Here is a 23,789-nt window from a genome sequence, read left to right as displayed (position 1 = left end):
TAGAGCCCAGCTTCTCAGATTATTTGCTCAGCATACAGACTGAAAAAGTATGGTGAAAGGATACAACCCTGACGCACACCTTTCCTGACTTTAAACCATGCAGTATCCCCTTGTTCTGTCAAAACAACTGCCTCTTGATCTATGTAAAGGTTCCTCATGAGCACAATTTAGTGTTCTGGAATTCCCATTCTTCGCAATGTTATCCATAATTTGTTATGATCCACACAGTCAAATCCCTCAGCATAGTCAGTAAAACATAGGTTAACAACCTTCTGGTATTCTCTGCTTTCAGCCAGGATTCATCTGACCTCAGCAATGATATCCCTGGTTCCACAGCCTCTTCTGAATCTGGCTTGAATTTCTGGCAGTTCCCTGTCAATGTGCAGATACAACAGCTTTCGAATGAGTTCCAGCGAAATTTTACTTGTGTGTGATATTAATGATATTGTTCGATAATTTCCACATTCTGTTAGATCACCTTTCTTTGGAACGTGCACAAGTATGAATCTCTTACAGTCTTTTGGCCAGGAAGCTCTCTTCCAAATTTCTTAATAGACGAGTGAGCACTTCCAGCACTGCATCCATTTGTTGAATCATCTCAATTGGTATTCCGTCAATTCCTGGAGCCTCATCTTTCACCATTCCCTTCAGTGGATCTTGGACTTCTTCCTTTAGTACCATCAGTTCTTGGTTATATGCTACCTCCTGAAAAGGTTAAACATCGACCTATTCCTTTTGGTATAGGGACTCTGTGTATTCTGTCCATCTTCTTTTGATGCTTCCTGCATCTTTCAATACTTTCCCCATAGAACCCTGCAATATTGCACCTGAAGGCTTGAATTTTTTCTTCATTTCTTTCAGCTTGAGGAATGCTGAGGGTGTTCTTCCCTTTTGGTTTTCTAACTCTAGGTCTTTGCACATTTCATTATAATGCTTTAGGCTGTCTTCTTCAACAGCCCTTTGAAATCTTCCGTTCAGCTCTTTTACTTCATAAATTCCTCCATTGGCTTTAGCTACTGTGGTGGTGAAAGTTGTGTGTCAACTTGGCTGGGCCATGATTCTCAGTGGTTTGGCAGTTAAGATATAGTTTGGTAGCCGTATGATGTTGTGATCACTTCCACGATGAGATTTGATATAATGTGATCACTTCCATGATGAGATCTGCTGGGAGTAGCCAGTCAGTTGAAAGGGAGTTTCCTTGGACATGTGGCCTGCATTGAATATAAGTGGACTTTCTGACAAGGCTTGTGGGCTTTTGCTCATTCTGGATGCTGCAGCTGTCTCCTGTTGGTCTGACCTCTGGTTCTTGGGACTTGAGCTAGCAACTTACCTGTGGTCTTGCCTGCTGATATTGGGATTCATCAATCTTTGCAGCCTGTGAGTAAGAGCCCTGTTCTCTGACCTGCCAATCTTGGGTTTGCCAGCCCCTGCAACTACATGAATCAAGAGAAGCCTCTATCCTGTCCTACGGACTTGGGCTGTTCCAGCCTCTACAACCACGTGAGCTATTCATTTCCTTGATATAAATCTCTTTCTGTATATATTTATATGCAGCACTGGTTTTACTTCTCTAGAGAATCCAGCCTAAGACAGCTATTTGACATCAAGGGCAAGTTTCAGAGTCTCTTCTGACATCCATTTTGGTCTTTTCTTTCTTTCCTGTTTTTTAAATGACCTCTTGCTTTCTTTTCGTATGATGTCCTTGATGTCGTTCCACACCTTATCTGGTCTTCAGTCATTAGTGTTCAACGTGTCAGATCTATTCTCGAAACTGTCTCTAAATTCAGGTGGGATATACTCAAAGTAGTACTTTGGCTCTCGTGGGCTTATTCTAATTTTCTTCAGTTTCAACTTGAACTTTCATAAGAGCAGTTGATGGTCTGTTCCACAGTCAGCCCCTGGCCTTGCTCTGACTGATGATACTGAGCCTTTCTATCAACTCCTTCCACAGATGTAGTTGATTTGATTCCTGTGTATTCCATCTTGTGAGGTCCACGTGTATTATCGCTGTTTATGTTGTTGAAAAAAGATACTTGCAATGAAGAAGTCGTTGGTCTTACAAAATTCTCTGATGCGATCTCCAGCGTCGTTTCTATTACCAAGGCCATATTTTCCAACTACCGATCCTTCTTCTTCATTTCCAACTTTTGCATTCCAATCGCCAGTAATTGTCAATGCATCCTGATTGCATGTTCAATTTCAGACTGCAGAAGTTGGTAAAGATCTTCTATTTCTTCGTCTTTGGCCCTAGTGGTTGGCGTGTAAATTTGAGTAATAGTCTTATTAACTGGTCTTCCTTGTAGGTGTATGGATATTATCCTATCACTGACAATGTCGTACTTCAGGTTAGATCTTGAAACATTCTTTTGACGGTGAATGCAATGCCGTTCCTCTTTCAATTTGTCATTACTGGCATAGTAGACCACATGATTGTCTGATTCAAAATGACCAATACCAGGCCATTTCAGCTCACTAATGCCCATACGGTTGCCAAACTTAAATTGATTGATTGCTTCTGTTTTTGCTAATATGTGAGGCAAAATCATTGTTTCATCTAAAATATGTGTTTCTCATTAGAAAGATTGAGCACCTTTTTGTCTGTATAGTATCTGCAGATATTTCTTCTTCCGTGAAGCACTTATTCCCTTTATTTCCCATTTTGGGAAGTGGGGCAGGTATTTTGCACTTTTCTCATTTATCTCTAGGAAGTCTTTGTTTAGTAGAGAATTTAACCCCTTGTCTCTGCTTTATCCCTGCCAGTCATTCATCTTTTTGTTTTACTTAATAATACATTTGAAATATAATCAGTCTCGTGACAGTTATGTTTTTGAACAAGTCTTACAGAGCTTAGAAAAATCATAATGAAAGGAAAGTTCCCTTCTTACAGTGCTGCCTCGTGCCAGGACAGGAGCAGCTTTGCCCAAGTTATCTTCGAAGAGCAGAGTGCCGGGCCTCCACTGGGGCCAGGCAGGCTGGAGGTGGGACAGAGAAGACAGTCCACACCTCCAGATACACCCCTGGATAGGCACCTTGGGAACTTACAAAGGTAGATGCTGGAAATGTGGCATCTGTGTTCTCCTCCTGCGCACGGGCTGACAATACCCCCTGAGGTCAGTGGTGGCTTCTGTCTGTTTGGAGTAGACCGGCGGGGAGGACTGTGCCTGAGAAAATTCAGCAAACTGTGAAGGCAGCACACTTAGTAAGAGATGTGGTCAGTGATGATCCTAAAGCTCTAGGTACTTTTGCCATTTGAAAATTAAGCCGTTGGCGCCACCCAAAATAAAATAAAATATGGTTTCATATGCTTCAGATTTTTAAATCTTTGTTCTTTCTCCTCCTCCAACACGTACACACACACACACTCCACACCCTCACACATGCACACACATACACCCTGACACACACAAATGCATTCATGCACCATACATTCTCTCACACATGTGCACACACATACACCCCACACACTCCCACACACACACCCCACACTGTCATACACACACATGCACTCATGCACCACACCCTCTTGCACATGTGCACACTCACGCACACACACACGCACACCCACATGCACACACACACCCACGTGCACACGCACATACACCCACGTGCACACACGCACATGCACACGCACACGCACACCCACACGCACACACAACGCGAGCTATGTTACCACATGATGACTCTAGTCCTCCCGGAAATTCTAACTCCACGGCTGTCTGTGTGCAGATTCTCCAGGGGTGCCCCCCAGTGCCAATGCACACCATCTGTTTAGAGGATTCAGTTTTGTGGCATCGAGCCTGGTCCAGGAGCACTCGCAGCAAGACCCCCACAAGGTCACAGTTCACCCCATCGTGCAGGTAATCCCCGGAAAGCCCTGATTCCTCCACGTCCAGCAGGTCCTCATTGACAAGGCCCAACCGACGCCTTGAACAGGACACCTGTACGAAGACGCAAAGTCAGGCTGGGTTGCTGGGATTTGAACGGGGTCAACTTTCTGTCACTGACCCTTCTCCTCTCAGCACGTCTGGGTTTAATTTGATCCCTGGAGCCATGTCCCAATGGTGTTTCTCAAGCACGACTTGAACCATTGCTTATACCCCACTTCACATTCATCTTAAAGAAAGAAAAAAAGGTCCTGAGGAGAATGGACTATAGTGGGTCCATGACTGAGGCCCCCCAGGAGTCAAACGTGGGCGTCCCCCGTGTAGAGTCAGGCAGTGCTCTAAGGCAGGGTTTGATCTGTGGGTGCCATTTGTTTCCCATGAAGTGCACTCTTTGGGAGGGCAATAGAAGATGACATTTTTATAAGGCATCGTCCACCTTATAAATGTAAGCAGAATATAGAGAGCTCTTTAAAAGAGAATTACAACTACATTTTGCTTAAGAACCAAGTCCGGATAAGGTGGACGGCCTTGGACTCCCACAGCTATTTCTTTCCCCGTAGCCTTTTGGGGAAAGGTGCCTCGTGTAACGTGGAGACGTGACGTGAGCGTGTACACAGGCCCTCGGCAAGCCGTGCCTTGGAAGCCATGGAGCCCAAGCGGTGTTTACATCCAGATACTGTCTCTGAACGCAAGCCCCAGAGCCACACCCTGGGCCTACCAGTGTTCGTATCTTTTCACTTCCAGTTCTTATTCTCCCTCTGGGAGAATGTGGCAGCTAGTGGAAACCATGCAGCATCGTGCTGAAAACATAAGAGTCATGACCCATAGAATTAGTGGAGGGCTCTGTGACCCTGAGCAAAGAGATCCACTAACTCATCAAATTCATAACCTGGAACCTCCTTTTTTCCCATGCTCTTGGTGGCTGGCGAGAGCCTGCTGATGGGTCTCTTCTCTTGGTCTGTCTCTCAGCAGCTGCATGGGAACAACATCCACTTCACCGATGGCTATGAGATCAAGGAAGACATCGGGGTGGGCTCCTACTCCGTGTGTAAGCGATGTGTGCACAAAGCCACAGACGCAGAGTACGCTGTCAAGGTAAGGCAACATCAGCCTGGCAGGCAGCACGGAAGTCTGTCAAAACACAGCCACAACAGCTTCTGGGCAGGGCGGTGACTCCAGGACACACCTGGGCCTGACAGCACTGTCAGCACTCAGCATCTCCAGGAAACGTCTTCTCTCCACTCACCATTTTCCAAGCCCTAGTCGGGTGCCATTTAGTTAGCTCTGATGTTAGGTTGCCCATAGAAGATTGTCTTGCAGATCATAAATATGTTCAGTTATGTCCACACATATATAGGTGTTGGCCACCTTTAGTAGCCTTAGCTATAATACATACTTAGAATAAAGCTCTGGGCACCAGTATTCTGGAAAAAGGGTTGGGGGGCAGGCATAGCATTTGGTGAAGGAAGGAAGGAGGGAAGGAAGGAAAAAAGGAAGGAGGTAGGGAGAGAGGTAGGAAGGAGGGAAGAAAAGAAGGAAGGAAGAAGAAGGAGGGAGGAAGAAAGGAAGAAAAAAGAGGGAAGGAGGGCGGAAGAAGGGAAGGAAAGGAGGGAGGGATGGAGGAAAAGAAGACAGGCCACTTCATAATTGGGGGAGCATAAAGGAGAACTTGATGGAAACCCACCCTTTATGCAGCCAGCCACGATTCCCACGCATAGACATACAAATGGTAGGGCCTGGGCATGGATTCTGCTTTAGAGGAGAGAACTTCGTTTATACTTTTAAGTTGTATTTGACATGTGTTCCATAAGCATAAATATGCTTCCTAGAATTTCTTCTGCTTAGATCACTTCTCAGAATGTCTTTAAATAGTCTATCTGGTGACCAGCAGCAATCCTAGAAACAAGCCTTGCTTGCCAGCAAGTGCAAAGAAACAAGTCTATTGTTCAGCCAAGCTCAGCAGCCAGGCAGCCCTTCTAGAAAACAGCCTGCTACTGTGAGCCTGATCAGCTACCATTTTGTGCCTCTGAGAATAATCCCCCATTGACAAAGGCAAGGGCATGTTTCCCCAAATGTCCCCACAGCCAGCTCTCACATAAAGACGCCATCTGAATCCAGCTTTGTCGAACGGTTTGTAACTTGGTCCCCAAAGGCCTTGTTGGGGCCAAGCTGTGATGGAGATCTCTGAAGAATTGCAGCTCCAGCCCATTCCAGGAAAAGAAGCAGGTGGCATAGCCCCCGCTGATAGGACAGGAGAGAGCCAGCACTTCCCATTTCTTTTTGACAGGCCTTAAGCTTCCCTAGGCAAATTTAGCAGGTGTACATTATAGGGATTTCCCTCCCCTTTCAGAGATTACCAAACCCACTGCTGTCAAGTTGATTCCAACTCATAGCGACCCCACAGGCCTTCCAAGACTGTAAATCTTTACAGAAGCAGACTGCTACATCTTTCTCCAGTGGAGGCAACCAATGGTGGTTTCGAACCCCCGACCTTTTGGTTAGCAGTTGATTGCTTTAACCACTGTGCCACCAGGGCTCCTTATTAGAGAGTACAGTGGGTCATAATTTATTGTCTGGAAAATGCTTCAGTTAGCCAAGCACAGGAGGGACTTTCCAGCGCAAAGACCAGGGACTTTCCAGTAAGATGCAGATCTTGCCTGGCGAGCTCTCCGTGACCCAGGCTATTCCAGGAGCGTGTTTAAGCAGGTATTGGAATGGCCACAGGCAGTTCACGTGTCTACGGGCAGGCACAGGTCTTTGGATTTCTCTCAGAGAAGAGAAAGCTGGCAGGAGTTTTCTGGCAAAGAGGTCACTGTTTCCAGTGGGCCATTAGCCACCCACACTGCTTCAACAGAACATTGATCCCTATTCGCTGCCATTTTAACACTTCCAAGGTCAACTGTAATTGAAAGCCACTTGGGCATTTTCTGTGTTGTGTTGGTGAGTAGTAGTATTCCCATTTATTGAGAGAGGAACTAAGAAATAGCAAAATTATGTGTGTTTTCTATTGTAGCACAGAACTAAGAACGTGGCATGTAATTGTTCAGTTTGCAAGTTGGATCCCGGTTCAACAAGTGTTCTTTTGAGGGTCAGTCCTTAGAACTTAGCTCCGCTACTCCCGGCGGCCACTTGGACAGTTTGAACATCCACCTGTCCAGGTTCTTGCATCGCTCGTGGATGAAAAAGGGCATCTATTTCATTTTGAGAAACAACCCAGTCAGAGCCAGGCAGGGAGTTCTCATCCAACGACATGGGTGACTCAGAAATCTTCCCTTTAAGAAATGAGTGAGAGGAAGGAATGCAGTAATCTTCCCTTAGCAATCACGCCATGACCAGAAGGCTATGGTTTTTCCCTGGAGCGCTTGTTCTCAACTGGGGCAGCATTGTCCCCGGGAGACCCTGACAATGTCTGGAGACACTTTGGGTTGTCACAGCTGGGGTGGGGGTGCTCCTGGCATCTAGTAGGTCAGGTCCAGGGATGCTGCTGACCATGCTACAGTGCACAGGATAGTCCCCACAACAAAGAACGGTCCATCCCCAGTGTCAGCAGGGCAGAGGAGGAGAAACCCTGACCTAGGGCATCCTACTCGGGCATCTCATGTAGACAAATTCCAGGAGGCTGGTACTTTCGCGGTAAGGGGGGAGTGTTCCATCTTTGTAAAGTTTCAGATTACTCTTTGGTAGCTGTATGACAATCTAGCCAAGTGCTTAGTGCTTCCCATGCCTTTCCCAGGGGTGCAGTAGAGGAGCTGGCTCCACACGGCCCCACACTGTAGCCAAGAGTGACTCAAAGCCCAGGTCTGCCTGAGGGGCAGTCACAGCAAGCTCTCCCTCTACAAGGTCACGTGGTCAGTCTTGGGGCATAGACGGACTCACAGTCATGCTCTTATCCTTGGAAATACCATGGTATTTTGCCTTTAAATTTACCTCTATGTCTTAGAGGTACTTAACTTTGCCCCGATAACGACTCTCTTCCGTTAACTGCATTCACAGCTACACTTCAGCAGAACTATCCAAGCATACTCCCAGTCAACAGGATGGCTGGTTTGGCATTTATCCTCAGCTGCAGTTTTATATCCTTGGCCTAAAATTAGTGAGACCAACTCTAGCTATCATTTAGCAAAGCACTGAGCACAGAGCCCAGTCTACAGTAGATACGCCATAAATGTTGGTTGAATCAGAATCCAGATTCTTAGGCTTGCTCTCTCCCTCCTGGACGGGGCAGACCGCCCTGGATCGCCTGGGATCCCCCCCAGAACAGTGGCGTAGACAGCCAGCGTGGTGCTAACCTTCATCCACACAAGCTCCACACGGGATATTCTACCTGTGCGCCTGCACACCGCTGCTGCTGCTGCTGTTGTGTGCTGGTGAGTCAATTCTGACTCATAGTGACCCTATATGAGAGCATAGAACTGCCCCATAGTGTTCTCAAGGCTGTAATCTTTACGGTGGCACAATGGTTAGGTGCTCATCTGCTACCCAAATGTCGGCAGTTCAAACCCACCAGCAGCTCCACAGTGGAAAGATGTGGCAGTCTGCTTCTGTAAACCCTTCGGGGCAGTTCAGCTCTGGCCTGTAGGCCACTGTGAGTAGGAATCGACTTGACAGCAATGGGCTTTGGTTGGTTTGATCTTTACCAGAGCAGACTGCCAGGTCTTTTCTCCCTCAGAGCTGCTGGGTGGGTTCGAACTGCCAAACTTTCAGCTAGCAGCCGAGCACTGAACCGTTGCACAACCAGGCTCCCTCATCCACTGCTAAGATGGTTAAATGAGAAAAACTCTTAAGTCCTGCCAGAGCTTCCCCTTCCCTTTGTCACACATGCTACCATTGACCAGATGTCCCCTACTTTCTGAGAACAAAGACCCATCTCATTGAGACAAAACAGGGCAGGAGTCTGATATAAAATTTACGTCCACCTGTGTTTCTACAGCCAGCCCCAGGAGGGCAGTGGTAGGGGATGAAATTGGCCAGTACTTTGAAATAATACAGCATACAACTACATAGATGCCAAACCATACACCTTGACTGAAAAGGTTAAAATGGAATCAGTTACGAAGTGCTGAAGGTAACTATGGTTGAGTAGGATTAAAAAAGATGTGTATTTGAAAGAAAAAAAATGAAGAAAGGACTCACATTCTTACTCCATCAAAGATGCTGTGCTCATTTTACAAGAATCGAGGGAGAAGGTTATTTGTTTTTATTTTGTTTTGAGGTCTTTATGGCTTTGATATAAACCAAACCCATTGCTGCTAAGTTAATTCTGACTCTTAGTGACCCTATAGGACAGAGTAGAACTGCCCCATAGGGTTTCAAGACTCTAAATCTTTATGGAAGCAGACTGCCACATCTTTCTCCTACAAAGCTGCTGATGGGTTCGAACCGCTGACCTCTCGGTTAGCAGCCCAGTGGCTTAACCACTTCGCCACCACGGCTCTGGTTTGATATAACCAGGTATCTGTTCTGGACAGTAGAAATGGGAGGGTTCCTGGTGTTAACTCTCAGGGGCAAGTGTGCGGGAATGTACAGCTGGTCCACTGTGGAAAAGCTCAGGGTTGTGTGGCTGCTCTCTCGGTTTGTCAGGAGCTTGCTGTAGGTGCACCTCGAGAGAGTTCTTGGCAGTGCCTCCAAGGGCTCACTTCTGCACTTACTGAAAGGCATAGCATAATGGACATGGAGCAACTTACAGGACCAAGGGGCCAATTTTAGCTTCTTATGCAAAACTCCAGAGTCAGTAAATACACAAGAAGCAGACCACCCAACAGCAGAAGTGCACGAGAGAAGAATAGCAGGCAGAGATAGAATCCAGACTAGCTACAGGTCGTGTGACCGGCCTTTATCAGGCAACACTGATGGTGATGATGGAAAACACAAGTACCTACCTAGTGCCCAGTATACGCCAAGCGCTACGCTGGGCTCGCCGTAAATGTCAAGTCATTCAGTCCTCACAACCACTCTGTGACGTCATTTGATATGGAGTGAATTGTGTCCCCTGAAATCTGAATGGAATCCTAACCCCGGTACATGTGGATGTAATCCTATTAGGAAATAGGGTTTTCTTTGTTATGTTAATGAGGCCATATCCCTGTAGGGTGTGCCCTAAACCATATCACTTCTGGGTTACAAAAAGAGCAGATTAGACCCAGGCGGGCACATCCTGGGCAAGACAGACTTCTTGTGAGGATCACCAAGAAGCACCCGGAGCTACGGAAGGAGAAACTGACATGGCCAAGACCCGGAATCGGAACTATAGCCTTCAGAACCTTGAGAAAATAAATCTCTGTTCATTAAAGCCACCCACTTGTGGTATTTCTGTTACAGCCGTACTGGGAGGCTGAGACCATATGCTAAGCTTCTGTGACCTTTGTTCTCAGCCCTTTTCTCCAAGGTCCCTGGCAGCACTGAGCCCAGAGCCTGCTTATACTGCCTGCCTCTCCTCCAGGCAGAGCCAGGGTTTGTTTCCGAAGCTGCACCCCAAAAATTCTAGTGGAGTCAAGCTGCGAACTCAAGAGCTGGCTTCAGTGACAGAGGAGAACCCTTAGGTGAGCCTCCACTCAGGGCGACTCCAGAGTCTCAGGCTCCCACATCCTAAAAAAGAATGTTAAGCAGTTGAGAGAGAGATGTGATCATCCCAACCGGGACTTAGTATTACATGTGGTATTAAATGCACTTGTTATTAGCTGCTATCTGGTCGGCCCCAGCTCATGGCACTCCCTGCACAACAGAACACATGTTGCCCAACCCTGTGCCATCTTCGAGATCATTGGCACGCTCAAGTCCATCGTTGTGGCCACTGTGTATTTTGAGTTCTTCCAACCAAAGGAACTCACCTTCCAGCACTATATCAGATAATGTTCTGTTGTGACCCACAGGATGTGCTCTGGCTAACTTTGGGAGGAGATCACCAGGCCCTTCTTCCCAACCTGCCTTAGTCTGGAAGCTCCACTGAAACTTATTCACCTTGGGTGACCCTGCGGGTGTTTGAAATACTAGTGGCATAGCTTCTAGCATCACAGAAACACACAAGCCCCTGTAGTCCCCAGCTGACAGACAGGTGGTGGATCGACTGTGTCAGTCTAGTTCAAGAGCGATACTGTCCTGCAGGGTCCAAGTCATCCGTGGCCAGACCTGGGGAGAGAAGCACAACCTCATCCTGAGCTTTAGGATCAAAAATACCTTTGTGATTAGACAGGAACCTTACAGGGCAGTGAGTTCATGTTCACGGGGGGTGGGGGGACAACTCAGACAAGGAGGGCGGGACTGACTGTACAGCTTGAAGAATGTAATCAATGTCGCTAAATGGTAAGTGTTTATTAAACGACACAGGAAGCATAAAAAGAAGATGGAAAGAATACACAGAGTCACTATACCAAAAAGAAATGGTCGACATTCAATCCTTTCAGGAGGTAACAGATGATCAGGAACTGATGGTACTGAAGGAAGAAGTCCAGGCTGCATCGAAGGCCTTGGCGAAAAACAAGGCTCCAGGAATTGACGGAATCTCAATTGAGATGTTTCAGCAAATGGATGCAGTAGTGGAAGTGCTCGCTTGTCTATGCCAAGAAATTTGGAAGACGGCTACCTGGCCAGCTGACTGAAGGAGATCCATATTTATGCCTATTCCCAAGAAAGGTGATCCAACCGAATGTGGAAATTATAGAACAATATCATTAATATCGCACACAAGCAAAATTTCGCTGAAGATCATGCAAAAGGAGCTGCAGCAGTGTATCGACAGAGAACTGCCAGAAATTCAGGCCGGATTTAGAAGAGAACATGGAACCAGGGATGTCATTGCTGACGTCAGATGGATCCTGGCTGAGAGCAGAGGGCACCAGAAGGCTTTACTGACTATTGCTACGGCATTTGACTGTGTGGGATCATAAGAAATTGTGGATAACATTGCAGAGAATGGGAATTCTGGAAACTTAGTTGTGCTCATGAGGAATCTGTACATGGATCAAGAGGCAGTTGTTCAAAGAGAACAAGGGGATACTGCATGGTTTAAAGTCAGGAAAATGTGCATCAGGGCTGTATCCTTTCACCATACCTGTTTAGTCTGTATGCTGAGCAAATAATCTGGAGAAGTTGAAGAAGTATGAAGAAGAATGGGGGATCAGGATTGGAGGAAGACTCATTAACAACCTGCGTTATGCAGATGACACAACCTTGCTTGCTGAAAGTGAAGAGGACTTGAAGCACTTACTGATAAAGATCAAAGACCACAGTCTTCAGTATGGATCACACCTCAACATAAAGAAAACACAAATCCTCACAACTGGACCAATGAGCAACATCATGATAAACAAAGATTGAAGTTGTCAAGGATTTCATTTTATTTGTATCCACAATTAACACCCATGGAAGCAGCAGTCAAAAAATCAAAAGATGAATTGCATTGGGCAAATCGGCTGCAAGAGATCTCTTTAAAGTGTTAAAAAGCAGAGATGTCACCTTGAGGGCTAAGATGCACTTGACTCAAGCCACAGTGTTTTCATTCGCCTCATATGCATGTGAAAGCTGGACAATGAATAAAGAAGACCGAAGAAGAAATGTCTTTGAATTGTGGTGTTGGCAAAGAATATTGAATATACCATGGACTGCCAAAAGAACAAACAAATCTGTCTTGGAAGAAGTACAACCAGAATGCTCCTTAGAAGCAAGGATGGCGAGACTTCGCCTTACATACTTTGGACATGTTGTCAGGAGGGATCAGTCTCTAGAGTAGGACATCATGTTTGGTAAAGTAGAGGATCAGTGAAAAAGGAAGACCCTCAAGGAGATGGATTGACACAGTGGCTACAACAATGGGTTCAAGCATAACAACAATTGTGAGGATGGCGCAGGACCAGGCAGTGTTTCATTCTGTTGTGCATAGGGTCACTATGAGTCAGAACCAACTCGACGGCACCTAACAACAGCAACAAATGGTACATGTACAAACTGTTGAATTGGTGTATGTTTTGCTGTGTATATTCTCAACAACAACGATCAAATTAATTATTAATAAGCAATAACTTGGGGAACAGCACCCTCAAGGCGATACAGTACCAAATGAGGAGGGCTTCTGCCACTGAGCAAACAGTGGGCTGGGAGACAAGAAGGGGCAAGAGATAGCCTGGAGATTAGGTAGCCTTGATCTTGGTCAGGGATATCCGTGATGTTTTTTACTTCATACTTTGTAGTTTTTAGATTGTAGCAGGCGTGATGCCCTTTGAAGCTGATGTAAATGGAGCAGTCATTCATTCATAAAGATTGCGTGTTGGGGTTAGATCATCTATGAACAATTATGAACAAAATCCACTGCCATCAAGTTGATTCCAACTTGTAGCGACCTACAGGACAGAGTAGAACTGCCCTACAGGGTTTCCGAGGCTGTGATCTTCACAGAAGCAGACTGCCACATCTTTCTCCCAGGGAGCAGCCAGTGGCTTCGAATCACCGAACTTTTGGTTAGCAGCCAAGTGCCTTAACCACCGCGCCACCAGGGCTCCTCAGCTATGAACGGGTACCCGATATCTCTGATCCCTTTTCCCTGTATTTGTAAAACTGGAGTAACCATATGTGCCTTGTATAGCAGCTATACAAGGAATAAATATGGCGTTCAAAAGCAAAAAAAACTACCTTTGTTATATGAATCGTGCAAATGGGAAGCAAAGAGAAACCTGACTGCAGGCTTGGCAGGTGCGCCTCGGGGGGGAAGCGCATCAGCCAGCAGAAGACAGGAACTCAGCTACAAGTGCCGCCATGGTCATGTGTCAGTGAAGGGGAGAGGGCTCACAGGCACAGAGCCAGGACAACGCCCGGTGGCTCGAGAGAAAGGAAGCAGCACATAACGGCAAGAAAGAAGATGTGGCCGTTAGATAGCTGCATGGATGACTACAGGAAAACTCCTCTCCCGGTGAAGGGGATTCAGAAACACCCCACGCCCGGATGCAGCTGCCTCTCGCCCATCCATCGGTGACAGACGCGGCTGGGTGAAATCACCAAGCAGGTATCGTGAAGCTCCGTCACTGGTATATTCAGTTTCTTTGGTTCCAAACATTTCTCAAAAGCGGCAGCAAATAGCTTGATCTTTCTGAGTTCTGCATCTCTGAGCAGGCTTGCTGCTTAGTGGGGTACTGTCCAGTAGTCTGTAAGAACCATCAAGCTCAAGTATCCCCCCCGCACCCCCAACACACATGCTACTCAGCTGCAATGACTGTTGTCTAATTGGCACTTCAGGGTCAGCACAGCCTAAGCTGAGTTCTCCGTTCTCCCTGCCAAGCCCTCTCCCTCATACTTTCTCCTGTTGCTGCCGTGACGAGTTACCATGATTTCGTGGCTTAAAACCACACGAGTTTATCCTCTGACAGTCCTGGAGGTCCTAAGTCCAAAACCAGTCTCCCTGAGCTCAAGCAAGGCCTCTGCAGGGCTGATCCTTCTGGAGGCTGCCGGGACGATCCATTTCCTTACCGTTCCAGCTTCCATAAGCCGCCTGCACTCCTTGGCTCGTGGCCCTGTCCTTGCATCCCTCCAGACTCCTACTTCTGTTGTCAGGTCTTCCTGCTCTTGATTCTGACCTCCACCTCCATCGGGGCCCCCAGATAATACCCCATCTTAATCACACCGCAAAGTCACTCTTGACGGTAAAGTAACATATTCACAGCTCCCGAAGACTAGGACACAGATGCCATTGTTGTCAGCCCCCGATTCACGGCAACCCCACACACGATGGAACGAAACACTGCCCGGTCCTGCGCCATCCCCGTGATGGGCTGCAGATTGGACCGTTGTGATCCATGGGGCTGTCACTGGCCGATTTTCAGTACATCTCCAGGCCTTTCTTCCTAGCCCCTCTTAGTCTGGAAGCTCTTCTGAAACCTGTTCAGCAGGATGGCAACACGCGGGCCTCCACTGACGGACAGGTGGTGGCTGCACGAGACGCACTGGCTGGAATGAGCCCAGGTCGCCTGCACGGAGGGCGAGATTCATCCTCTCTCTCACCCTCTGCCTGGTGGCCACAGTCAGAAGTCTTGCCAGTAGTCCCGCCTCCCCTGCTGCTGCTGTCTAATCCAGGCAGCACTTGTCTCTTCCTGGACTACTTTTAGTGGCTTACTAAATGGCCCCCCGTGTCCACTTTCGCCTGCACATGTCTGTTTTTCACACAGCAGCCAAAATTAAACTTCTAAAGCGTCAGTCAGTGCTCGTCATTCCTCCGCTCAGCGTCCTTCCCCTGGGGTTTTCATCCAGCTCAGAGGAAACACACATCCCTGAGCTCGGCCAGCAAGGCCCCGTGGCCGGTCCTCTGCACCTCTAGCTCCCTCCCTCCGCCCACACTATTCTCACCTGCGCTCAGCAAACTCCTGCCCCTGGGCTCCGCGCCACCGGCTTCCCTGTGCTGGAACCTCCTTCTGGATGCCTGTGGTGCTGGCAGTCCCATTTCCTGGGCCAGCCCGAGAGGTCCCGCCCCCTCTGTAGCCCCTCTCTCTTCACTATCCTCCTTCGCCTGCGTTACTTTTCTCTCTAGCATTTATCGTTGTTGTTGTGAGCACCGTCGAATCGGCCCCGACCCATGGCAACCCCGTGCACAACAGAACCATATGCTACCCAGTCCTGCACCGTCCCCATGATCAGTTTGAATCAGACCGTTGTGATCCATAGGGTTTTCACTGGCTGATCTTCAGTAGGCTGCCAGTCCTTTCTTCCTAGTCTCTCTTAGTCTGGAAGCTCCACAGAAACCTGCTCAGCATCCCAGCAACAGAGAACCTCCCCTGACAGACGGATGGTGGCTGTGCATGAGCCGCAGTGGCTGGAATCGACCCCGGGTCTCCCTCATGGAAGGCGAGGATTCTCCCACTGCCCACTGAGCTGATGCCCCGGGCATTTCTGATACGTGTTTTGTCTTGTGGCTCCACTCCCCCCATGACAACGTCGCCTCCCTGAGAAAAGCCTGAAGAAAGCCTGGCATGTGGCCGGAGCAAACAAATGCTCAGAGGTGAATGAAGAGGCCTCTTATCTTCGCTCGTTATGGTACTTGGTGGTGTCGAGAGTAAGTGCTACTTAACAGAGAGGAGTATCAGTCAGGAGCCTTCCCCCTTCAAATCATTTTGTTCCTTTCTTCAGGTCTGTAAGGGATGCCTTTCTATTGTCAGTGTCTACAATATAATCCTCAAATAAAGGATTTCTCATCTACACAGCCCATTTCATTCTGTGTAGATTCCCTTGTTCAGTAAGCGGATCGCTTTCACCCATCTGCTCGACGTTTTTTATTGAGCACTCTCTGTGGCAGACAGGGTGCTGGGACCCAAGTGAGAATGCGAAGACACTCTCAGGGAGCTCACAACCCAGCTATGTAGGGGGTGTACTGACCACAAAACCGGAAACCCATTGCCGTCGAGTCGATTCCGACTCCTAGCAGCCCTGTAGGACAGAGCAGAACTGCCCCAGAGTATCCAAGGAGCGGCTGGTGGATTTGAACTGCCAAACTTTTGGTTAGCACCCTGGGCTCTTAACCACTGTACCACCAGGGCCCCTGGAGCTGTAGTAAAACACGGAGTGAAACTGAAGAATCTGGAATTAAAGGAACTTTACTATCCTTCCGGAGTCCCTGGTGGTGCAAACAGTGAACGTACTCGGCTGCTAACTGAAAAGCTGGAGGTTTGAGTCCACCCAGAGGTGCCTCAGAAGAAAAGCCTGGTGATCTACTTCCAAAAACTCAGCCATCGAAAACCCTGTGGAGCACAGTTCACTCTAACACACACATGGGGTCACCAGGAATTGGGGGCAACTCAAAGGCAACTGGTCACTATGAAGATTGCACAGGAGCAAAAGCTCAGAAGAGACAGGGACCTTCCTCCAAAGCCGACAGAGAAGAAAGCCTTCTCCTGGAGCTGGCACCCTTAATTTAAACTTCTAGCCTCCTAAACTGTAAGAAAATTAATTTGTTTGTTAAAGCCACCCACTTGTGGTATTTCTGTTATAGCAGCACTAGATGACTAAGACAGAATTTGGTACCAAAAGAGTGGGGTGCTCCTCTAACGAATAACTAAAATGTTGAAGTAGTTTTGGAATTGGGTAATGGGTAGAGGCTAGAAGAGTTTTAATGTGCCTAATAGTAAAAGCCTAGGTTTCCTTGAAAAGACTGTTGGTAGAATTATGGACGTCAAAGGGCAATTCTGGTGACGGGAGGAAGTGAGGAGAGCTATAGACAACGTCTGTCATCTTAAAGAACAACTGTGGCACCAGCAACAGAATGTTCCTAGAATGTCGATGTCCACTGTGCCTCTGATGAGGCTCTAAAAGAAAACGATGAGCACCTGATTGGACAATGGAGAAAGGATGACGCTTATCATGCAGTGACGAAGAGCTTGTCCAAATTACGTTCAAATGTTTGGTGGAAGGTAGGACTTGTAAGTGATGAACTTGGATATTTGGCTGATGAGATTTCTAAGCAAGATCTTAAAGGAGGCTCATGGTTTCTCCTTGCTGCTTATTGTAAAATGCAAGAGGAAAAAGATGGACTTAAAATCGAATTTCGCAAAATGAAGACAAAAACAAAGATTTGGAAAATCCTGTTGGACTAACTCAGGACACGTGTCCTAGAATTTTCACCAAGCACATGGCTACACAATCTTTTGTTAATAAAGAGATTAAGCCTGTGACTAATGGATGTAACCAACTACCACAGCAGAAAACCCATCAGCGTAGACTGCAGGGGACAGAGAAACAGCGAAAGAAAAGAACGCTATTTACCGCTTAGAATTCTACAGGCAGGAAACAGGCCAAAGGAGCTACATCCATTGTTCTCCAAGAAAAGAAAAGGACCACCCCTGGAGCAGCTGGGAGATCAGCAGAACTGTTGGAAGGAGCATAGAGGCAGGGTTGCATTGGTTTCAAAGGGTGAAGTCACGGCCCCCTAGGTCGAGAGAGTCAGATCTTTGCCAACTCCGTTCCGGAGTATGGGGCTGCCATTCATGGCGGGGGCATGAAGCCACTGCCCAGTGCTGAGGGCATGGGGCCAGAGAACGTGGCCTACTGGAGTCGAGGGACTGGGGTCACTATTCAGATGGACTAGGAGAATGGGCCCACCCAAAAACGAGGGAGCAGAGTTGCCGTCCCAAGGGGCTTGGAAGGCGAATCTGAAGCCAGGACTGAGAGGCCTCCACCCAGAGTCTGGAGGGCAGGGACCACTGCCCAGATGGTCTCAGAGAAGAGTGGATTATTTTGAAGCCTTAAGAGCTAATGTAAAGTGTCCTGCTGGGTTTTGGACTTGCTGGGTTTTGGGAAACCCTGGTAGCATAGTGGTTAAGTGCTACAGCTGCTAACGAAAAGGTGGGCAGTTCACATCCACCAGGCGCCCCTTGGAAACTCTATGGGGCAGCTCTACTCTGTCCCATAGGGTCACTATGAGTCGGAATCGACCCAACGGCAATGGGTTTGGTTTTCTGGTGACAGTTATCCCTTCTTTCCCTCTATTTTCTCCCATTTGTACCTTGTACCTTGCACCTGTTCCACCACTGTACTTTGGAAAGAGATGATTTGTATCGTAGATCTCACAGGTTCCCAGAGGAAGAGGAATTTTGCTTCAGGATGGAATACAATAAAGTCTCACTCATGTTTGATTTAGATAATTCAGAAGATGAAATTTTGGAGTTGGAGTTAAGACTTTTGGGACGACGTGATGGGGTGAATGCGTTTTCCATGTGGCAAGAGCATCAATTTTGAGGAGCCAAAGGGTGGAATGTTATGGATTGAATTATGTTGTGAGGTGCCGTCGAGTCGGTTCTGACTCATAGCGAGCCTATGCACAACAGAACGAAACACTGCCCAGTCCTGAGCCATCCTCAGGATTAAATTATATGCCCCCAAAAATATATGTTGCAAATCCTAACCTCTATGCCTGTGGTTGTAATCCCATTTGGGAATGGGTTGTCTTTGCTCTGTTAATGAGATGGGATTAATGTAGGGCATATCTTGTCAATCTCTTTTGAGATAGAAAGGAGATTGAACAGGCAAGCTAGGAAGCAGAGACAGGGGTAGAGAGATGCCAAGCCATATGAAGATTGCCCAGAAGGAGAAGCTCAGAAGAGACAGACCTTCCCCCAGAGGCGACAGAGAAAAAAAGCCTTCCCTTTGAGCCGGCACCCTGAATTCAGACTTTCTAGCCACCTAAACTGTGAGAAAATAAATTTCTGTTTCTTAAAGCCATCTGCTTGTGGTATTTCTGTTACAGCAGCACTAGATAACTAAGACACTATCCTTCTAGCTTTTCCCACAGGCCCCTTTTACCGTCAGATGTGCTCACGTGTGCACACACACAGCCACACAGACACCTCTTCATTAACAGCTCCACTTTGACGTTTCTCTTTGTCTGAAAGGCTTGTGCAGGAGACAGGTGTATATCGTTGGTGGTGGTCCAAAGCACATGCGGTAAGAGACCGCTATACCTTCTTTTCAGTAGCATATCTTGGTTATGCTATTAAATGTATCTTAGTTTATTTTAGCAATAAAAAAAAAAAGACCCATTTCCGTCAAATTGATTCCAACTCATAGCAACCCTATAGGACAGACAAGATCTGCCCCAGAGGGTTTCCAAAAAGCGGCTGATGGATTCAAACTGCCAACCTTTTGGAATCGGGTAAAAGTAAAGCAAAATCCTGAAAATTGCACAGGAGTACGTGACACCGGTTGTCACTCATAGTGGTGAAACATGGCCAATGAGTGCAGCTGGGCCAGGGTCCAGCTCTCCTTGCAAGGAACCCTGTTCCTATTCACACCAGATCGTTGAACATAACGGTAGCATTTCTGAGCTCACCTCCATACTGCGTCTGTAATTTGTAAACCAAAAGAGAAATGAAGTTAAGACAGATGCTTGACGTCAATAGAGCTTAGTTTTAGAAGGAAAACTGATTGGCATGGAAATTTTTTTTTTTCAGCGGGAAAAAACGGGAGTTCCTTCCGTGTCGTTTGTTTCAGGGCTTCGAAGAAGGTGGATCTGGTTGGAACCCCTGCTGGGAATTTGCATTTTTGACAAGTTCCCAGGAAGTTATACGTAAGAATCACCAGGGGATCTTGTTAAAATGTAGGTTTTGATTCAGTATATCTAGGGTGGGAATGCAAATTCTCAGCAGGGAGCTTGTTAGAAATGCAGATTCTCAGCAAGGGTTTCAACCAGTTCAAAGCCCTGGTTTGTTTCGATGAACGTTGCAGGAAGGGTCTGTCATCCTAAGGTGGCAGCAGGCTCACATCGCCTTGTTTCAGCATGACAGGCGTCCTTTGACCAGGGAGAGGAAAGGCCCTGCCTGCGCTCAGCGGGTGTGAGGTGCCTGGAGCAGCCCTCTCATGTCACACGCTGTCTGTTTCAGATCATCGACAAGAGTAAAAGGGACCCCTCGGAAGAGATTGAGATCCTCCTGAGATACGGCCAACACCCAAACATCATCACTCTCAAAGACGTAAGCGGGCTTCATGTGGCAGCCAGGCTGCTTGAGTCTCTTCAGCTGACATACCAGTTTCCACTGTTCGGTGCCCAAGCCCTGCCCATTCCCCCAACGCTTACCGTGCTGAGCACCAGCCTGTCCTCACTGCCCTCTGCGTCACGGTAACGGTTAGCCTGACTTGCTGGACCGCTGATTCCCATCACTGAGAGCACCCCCTACGCCTCCCAAACCACAGAACCTGCAAGCATAAAAGAAAACATGACTTGTGTGAATCATAATGTCCATCATTCCTAACTAAATGCAACAGGAACGGACGGTGAGGGGTCAGAGACGTGAGCGGTGGTCATAACGAGGCTCAGACCTCGGGCTCAGGCTGTGGGTCCTCTCCCTTCTGTCCTCTGGTTTCTCTGTTGGGGGGTTAGTGGTCGTTTTCCCAGGGGGTGGGCGGCCACATGTGAGCCAGTCAGGCCTGTGTGTGAGGGGCTTGAGGTTGCGGAGGGGGAAGAACGTGTTTACTGCATCTTCTCCCTCACTCTCAGTGTCAGTCAGGCTTCCCCAGAGACCCCCAGAGAATCTTATATATAAATAAATACACGCACATACATATACATATATATACAGGAGCCCTGGTGGTGCAACGGTTAAGTGCTTGGCTACTAACCACAAGGTTGGCAGTTTGAACCCACCAGCTGCTCCACGGGAGAAAAGACCTGGAGATCTGCTCTCATAGAGATTACAGCCTCGAATGCCCTCTGGGGCAGTCCTACTCTGTTCTGTAGGGTCACCATGAGTCAGAATGTACTCAACAGCACTCAACAACAACTATATATATATTTGTAAACTTTAAATCATTTATTAAGTTCAAAATCGGGTAAATTACATTCATCTGTTCTGAAAGTTCATTGATTTTCAAGCTAAAAAATAAGTGTATGCATGCACTTGACTGCATTTGGCATCAAGCTATTCTCGAAGTTGGGACAGCCCTGGGCTCCCGTGTGCTTGGGATTGGTGTATACAGGGGGCTCTTAACACAGCAGGCAATAAAAATGGCCAGGGTGGCTTTTTTTGTTTTGTTTTAATTCATGAAATTAAGGCTAGTACAGTCAAAAGCTCTCTTTCTGTTGCTTTTCTAAAACGAAGCAGCACTTTGGGCTGGTGAACTCACCTCGGATTCTGTTTTCCCGCCCAGCTGGACTCCTGGCTCCCGGCTACGTGAAGTGTGGCCCAGGGACCAGCGTCGTCAGCCTCCCCTGGGAGCCGCTGGAAACGCCGAGTCACAGTCTGCGTTTTCACAGGCCCCAGATGATCTGCACAGCGGGGTTCCAGAGGCACTGCCCTGGGGAGTTGCCTTGGCAGGATGCTGTACCAGCGTTGGCATTTTTTAATATTAACTAGCTCTGCTTCGGCGAGGCTGGGCCGTATCATGAGATATTCATTTCGGCTAAAAACAGATCCGTGTAATTATTAGCCCTCCAGCTAGCTTACTCATTCTCTGTCGTTGTTGGCTGCCCTTGAGTTGGCCTCTGACCCAGGGTGACGCCGTGCACAACGGAACCAAACGCTGCCGGCTCTGCGCCAGGCCCAGACTGGTTGTGGATCAGACCGTTGTTCCGTAGGATTTTTCAGTGGCTGGTTTTCTGAAGTCGGTTGCCAGGCCTTTCTTCCTCGTCTTAGTGTGAAAGCTCCCCTGAAGCCTACCCAGCATTCACTGTGTAGCAGCAGGTTTCTAAAGCAGGGTTTTTGTACCCAGAGCCACTTCTGGGACCCGTGGCACCCCCACTCAGTCATTTCTGTAGCAGTCTGGTGTTCCCAGTGAACACTGGGGCCCCAGCCTCTACCCACTGAATCCTCACTTCTGGAGCTAGTGCTAGGCCAAGTCAGGGAGACACCGCCACCCCTGGATGTGGGCCACGCGGGGACATGCGTGCATGGGAGTCTCAGCTGTGTGCCCACACCCTGCAGGTCCATGACATCAGGGAGCTACCCCCGGTGGGGGCTGTGCGGGGACACCCATGCATGGGACTCTCAGCCGTGTGCCCGCCCCCCTGCTGGTCTATGTGGTCAGGGAGCTACCCCCGGTGGGGGCTGTGCGGGGACACCCATGCGTGGGAGTCTCAGCTGTGTGCCCACCCTCTGCGGGTCTGTGACATCAGGGAGCCACCCCCCTGGTGCTGTGCAGGGACACCCATGCATGGGAGTCTCAGCCGTGTGCCCGCCCCCCTGCTGGTCTATGTGGTCAGGGACTCGGCTCCACGTGGGGAGGTGCGCGTGTCTGAGCCCGTGGCCATCCCCTGCAGGCCGTGACGTCAGGGAGCCAGCTCCACCTGGGCATCTGCTTGTGTCTGAGCCCGTGGCCGCCCCCTGCAGGCCGTGATGTCAGGGAGCCGGCTCCCCCTTGGCACCTGCGCGTGTCTGAGCCCGTGGCCGCCCCCTGCAGGTCTACGATGACGGGAAGTACGTGTACCTGGTGATGGAGCTGATGCGTGGCGGTGAGCTCCTGGACCGCATCCTGCGGCAGCGGTGTTTCTCGGAGCGTGAGGCCAGTGACGTGCTGTGCACCATCACCAAGACCATGGACTACCTGCACTCCCAGGGGGTACGTTGCACCCCCCAGTCAGGAACCCGAGTCAGTGGAGGGTTAGGGTCCATGAGCTGGGAGCAGAGGTTGTCCACGGGTTCCTCCTAGTCAGAGTCAGCCCAGCCTGTCCGTGTGCCTTCATGAGTGTTTACAGTTGTTTGTACACGTGAGCGTGTGCAGGGGGTAGGTAAGGAATTAAATTTACCTGGACCGGTTTGCAGCAAGAAATTTTAGGCTTGATGAGGGGAAATGTATAATTTTCATTACTTGCCAGATTTAAAATTTAATTCAGTAACCAATGCAAAGCAATATAGCAGATAAAAATAATGGTAAGACCTGAGGCTTACATAGTTCTCACCTTTTCCAGGGGCTGTTTTACGCTCTTCGTGTATCTAATCATGACTTTGCATTTACCCATTCTGCAGATGTGGAGACTAAGGCACAGAAGGGTTAAGGGTCTTGTCCACTAGTAAGAGGAGATCAGGTCCCAGGACAGGCAGTGGGTTCCAGAACCCCCGCTCTCAGCCACAGACCTGCCCCACAGCGTTGTTGTCTCTTCTGCTGTGTCTCGTCTTGGCATTTTTCATGGAGCCATAATACACTGTGTGGTCATCTCTGAGCAGGAGAACACTCTTCCAGGACCACATGGGCTCCTCTCTTGGGGGGCCTCACTGGTGGGCTGGGAGGACAAAGCATTTTCAGGTTCTCTTAGAATTTTTTTTTTTAGAGCAGACAAACCCTAGGGGAAGCCCTTCTGTGATGGTTTTTGATGAGCTGCTTGTATTTAATAAAGGAAGGTATGGAACTAAAGCCTAAATACTCCGTTTCCTGGCCATCTCGACCTCTGGAGCCAAGCTTCCCGCTAGTGGACCCACCACATCCTTTTCTTCTGTGCAGGCGCTCCAGCAA

At 48.3% G+C, this 23,789-nt stretch overlaps 1 protein-coding gene across 5 annotated transcripts in view; it reads left to right on the top strand.

Moving 5' to 3' along the window:
• Positions 1 to 23,789, top strand: part of RPS6KA2 (ribosomal protein S6 kinase A2) — a 388,441-nt gene that overhangs the window by 349,986 nt on the left and 14,666 nt on the right. For 4 of the 5 annotated variants that reach the window (XM_023559360.2, XM_064293190.1, XM_003419211.4 and 1 more), the window contains 4 exons: positions 3,727 to 3,857; positions 4,854 to 4,979; positions 20,228 to 20,317; positions 22,740 to 22,898. In XM_023559360.2, coding sequence (XP_023415128.1) covers positions 3,727 to 3,857; positions 4,854 to 4,979; positions 20,228 to 20,317; positions 22,740 to 22,898 — 506 coding nt within the window. The remainder of the gene's footprint in view (positions 1 to 3,726; positions 3,858 to 4,853; positions 4,980 to 20,227; positions 20,318 to 22,739; positions 22,899 to 23,789) is intronic. The other variant, XM_064293185.1, reaches the window with a different exon arrangement.

This window comes from Loxodonta africana, chromosome 1 (genome assembly GCF_030014295.1).
Source record: "Loxodonta africana isolate mLoxAfr1 chromosome 1, mLoxAfr1.hap2, whole genome shotgun sequence".
Lineage (NCBI taxonomy): Eukaryota > Metazoa > Chordata > Mammalia > Proboscidea > Elephantidae > Loxodonta > Loxodonta africana.
The sequence above is the reverse complement of the archived record's forward strand: the minus strand, read 5'-3'. Positions and strand labels throughout refer to the sequence as shown.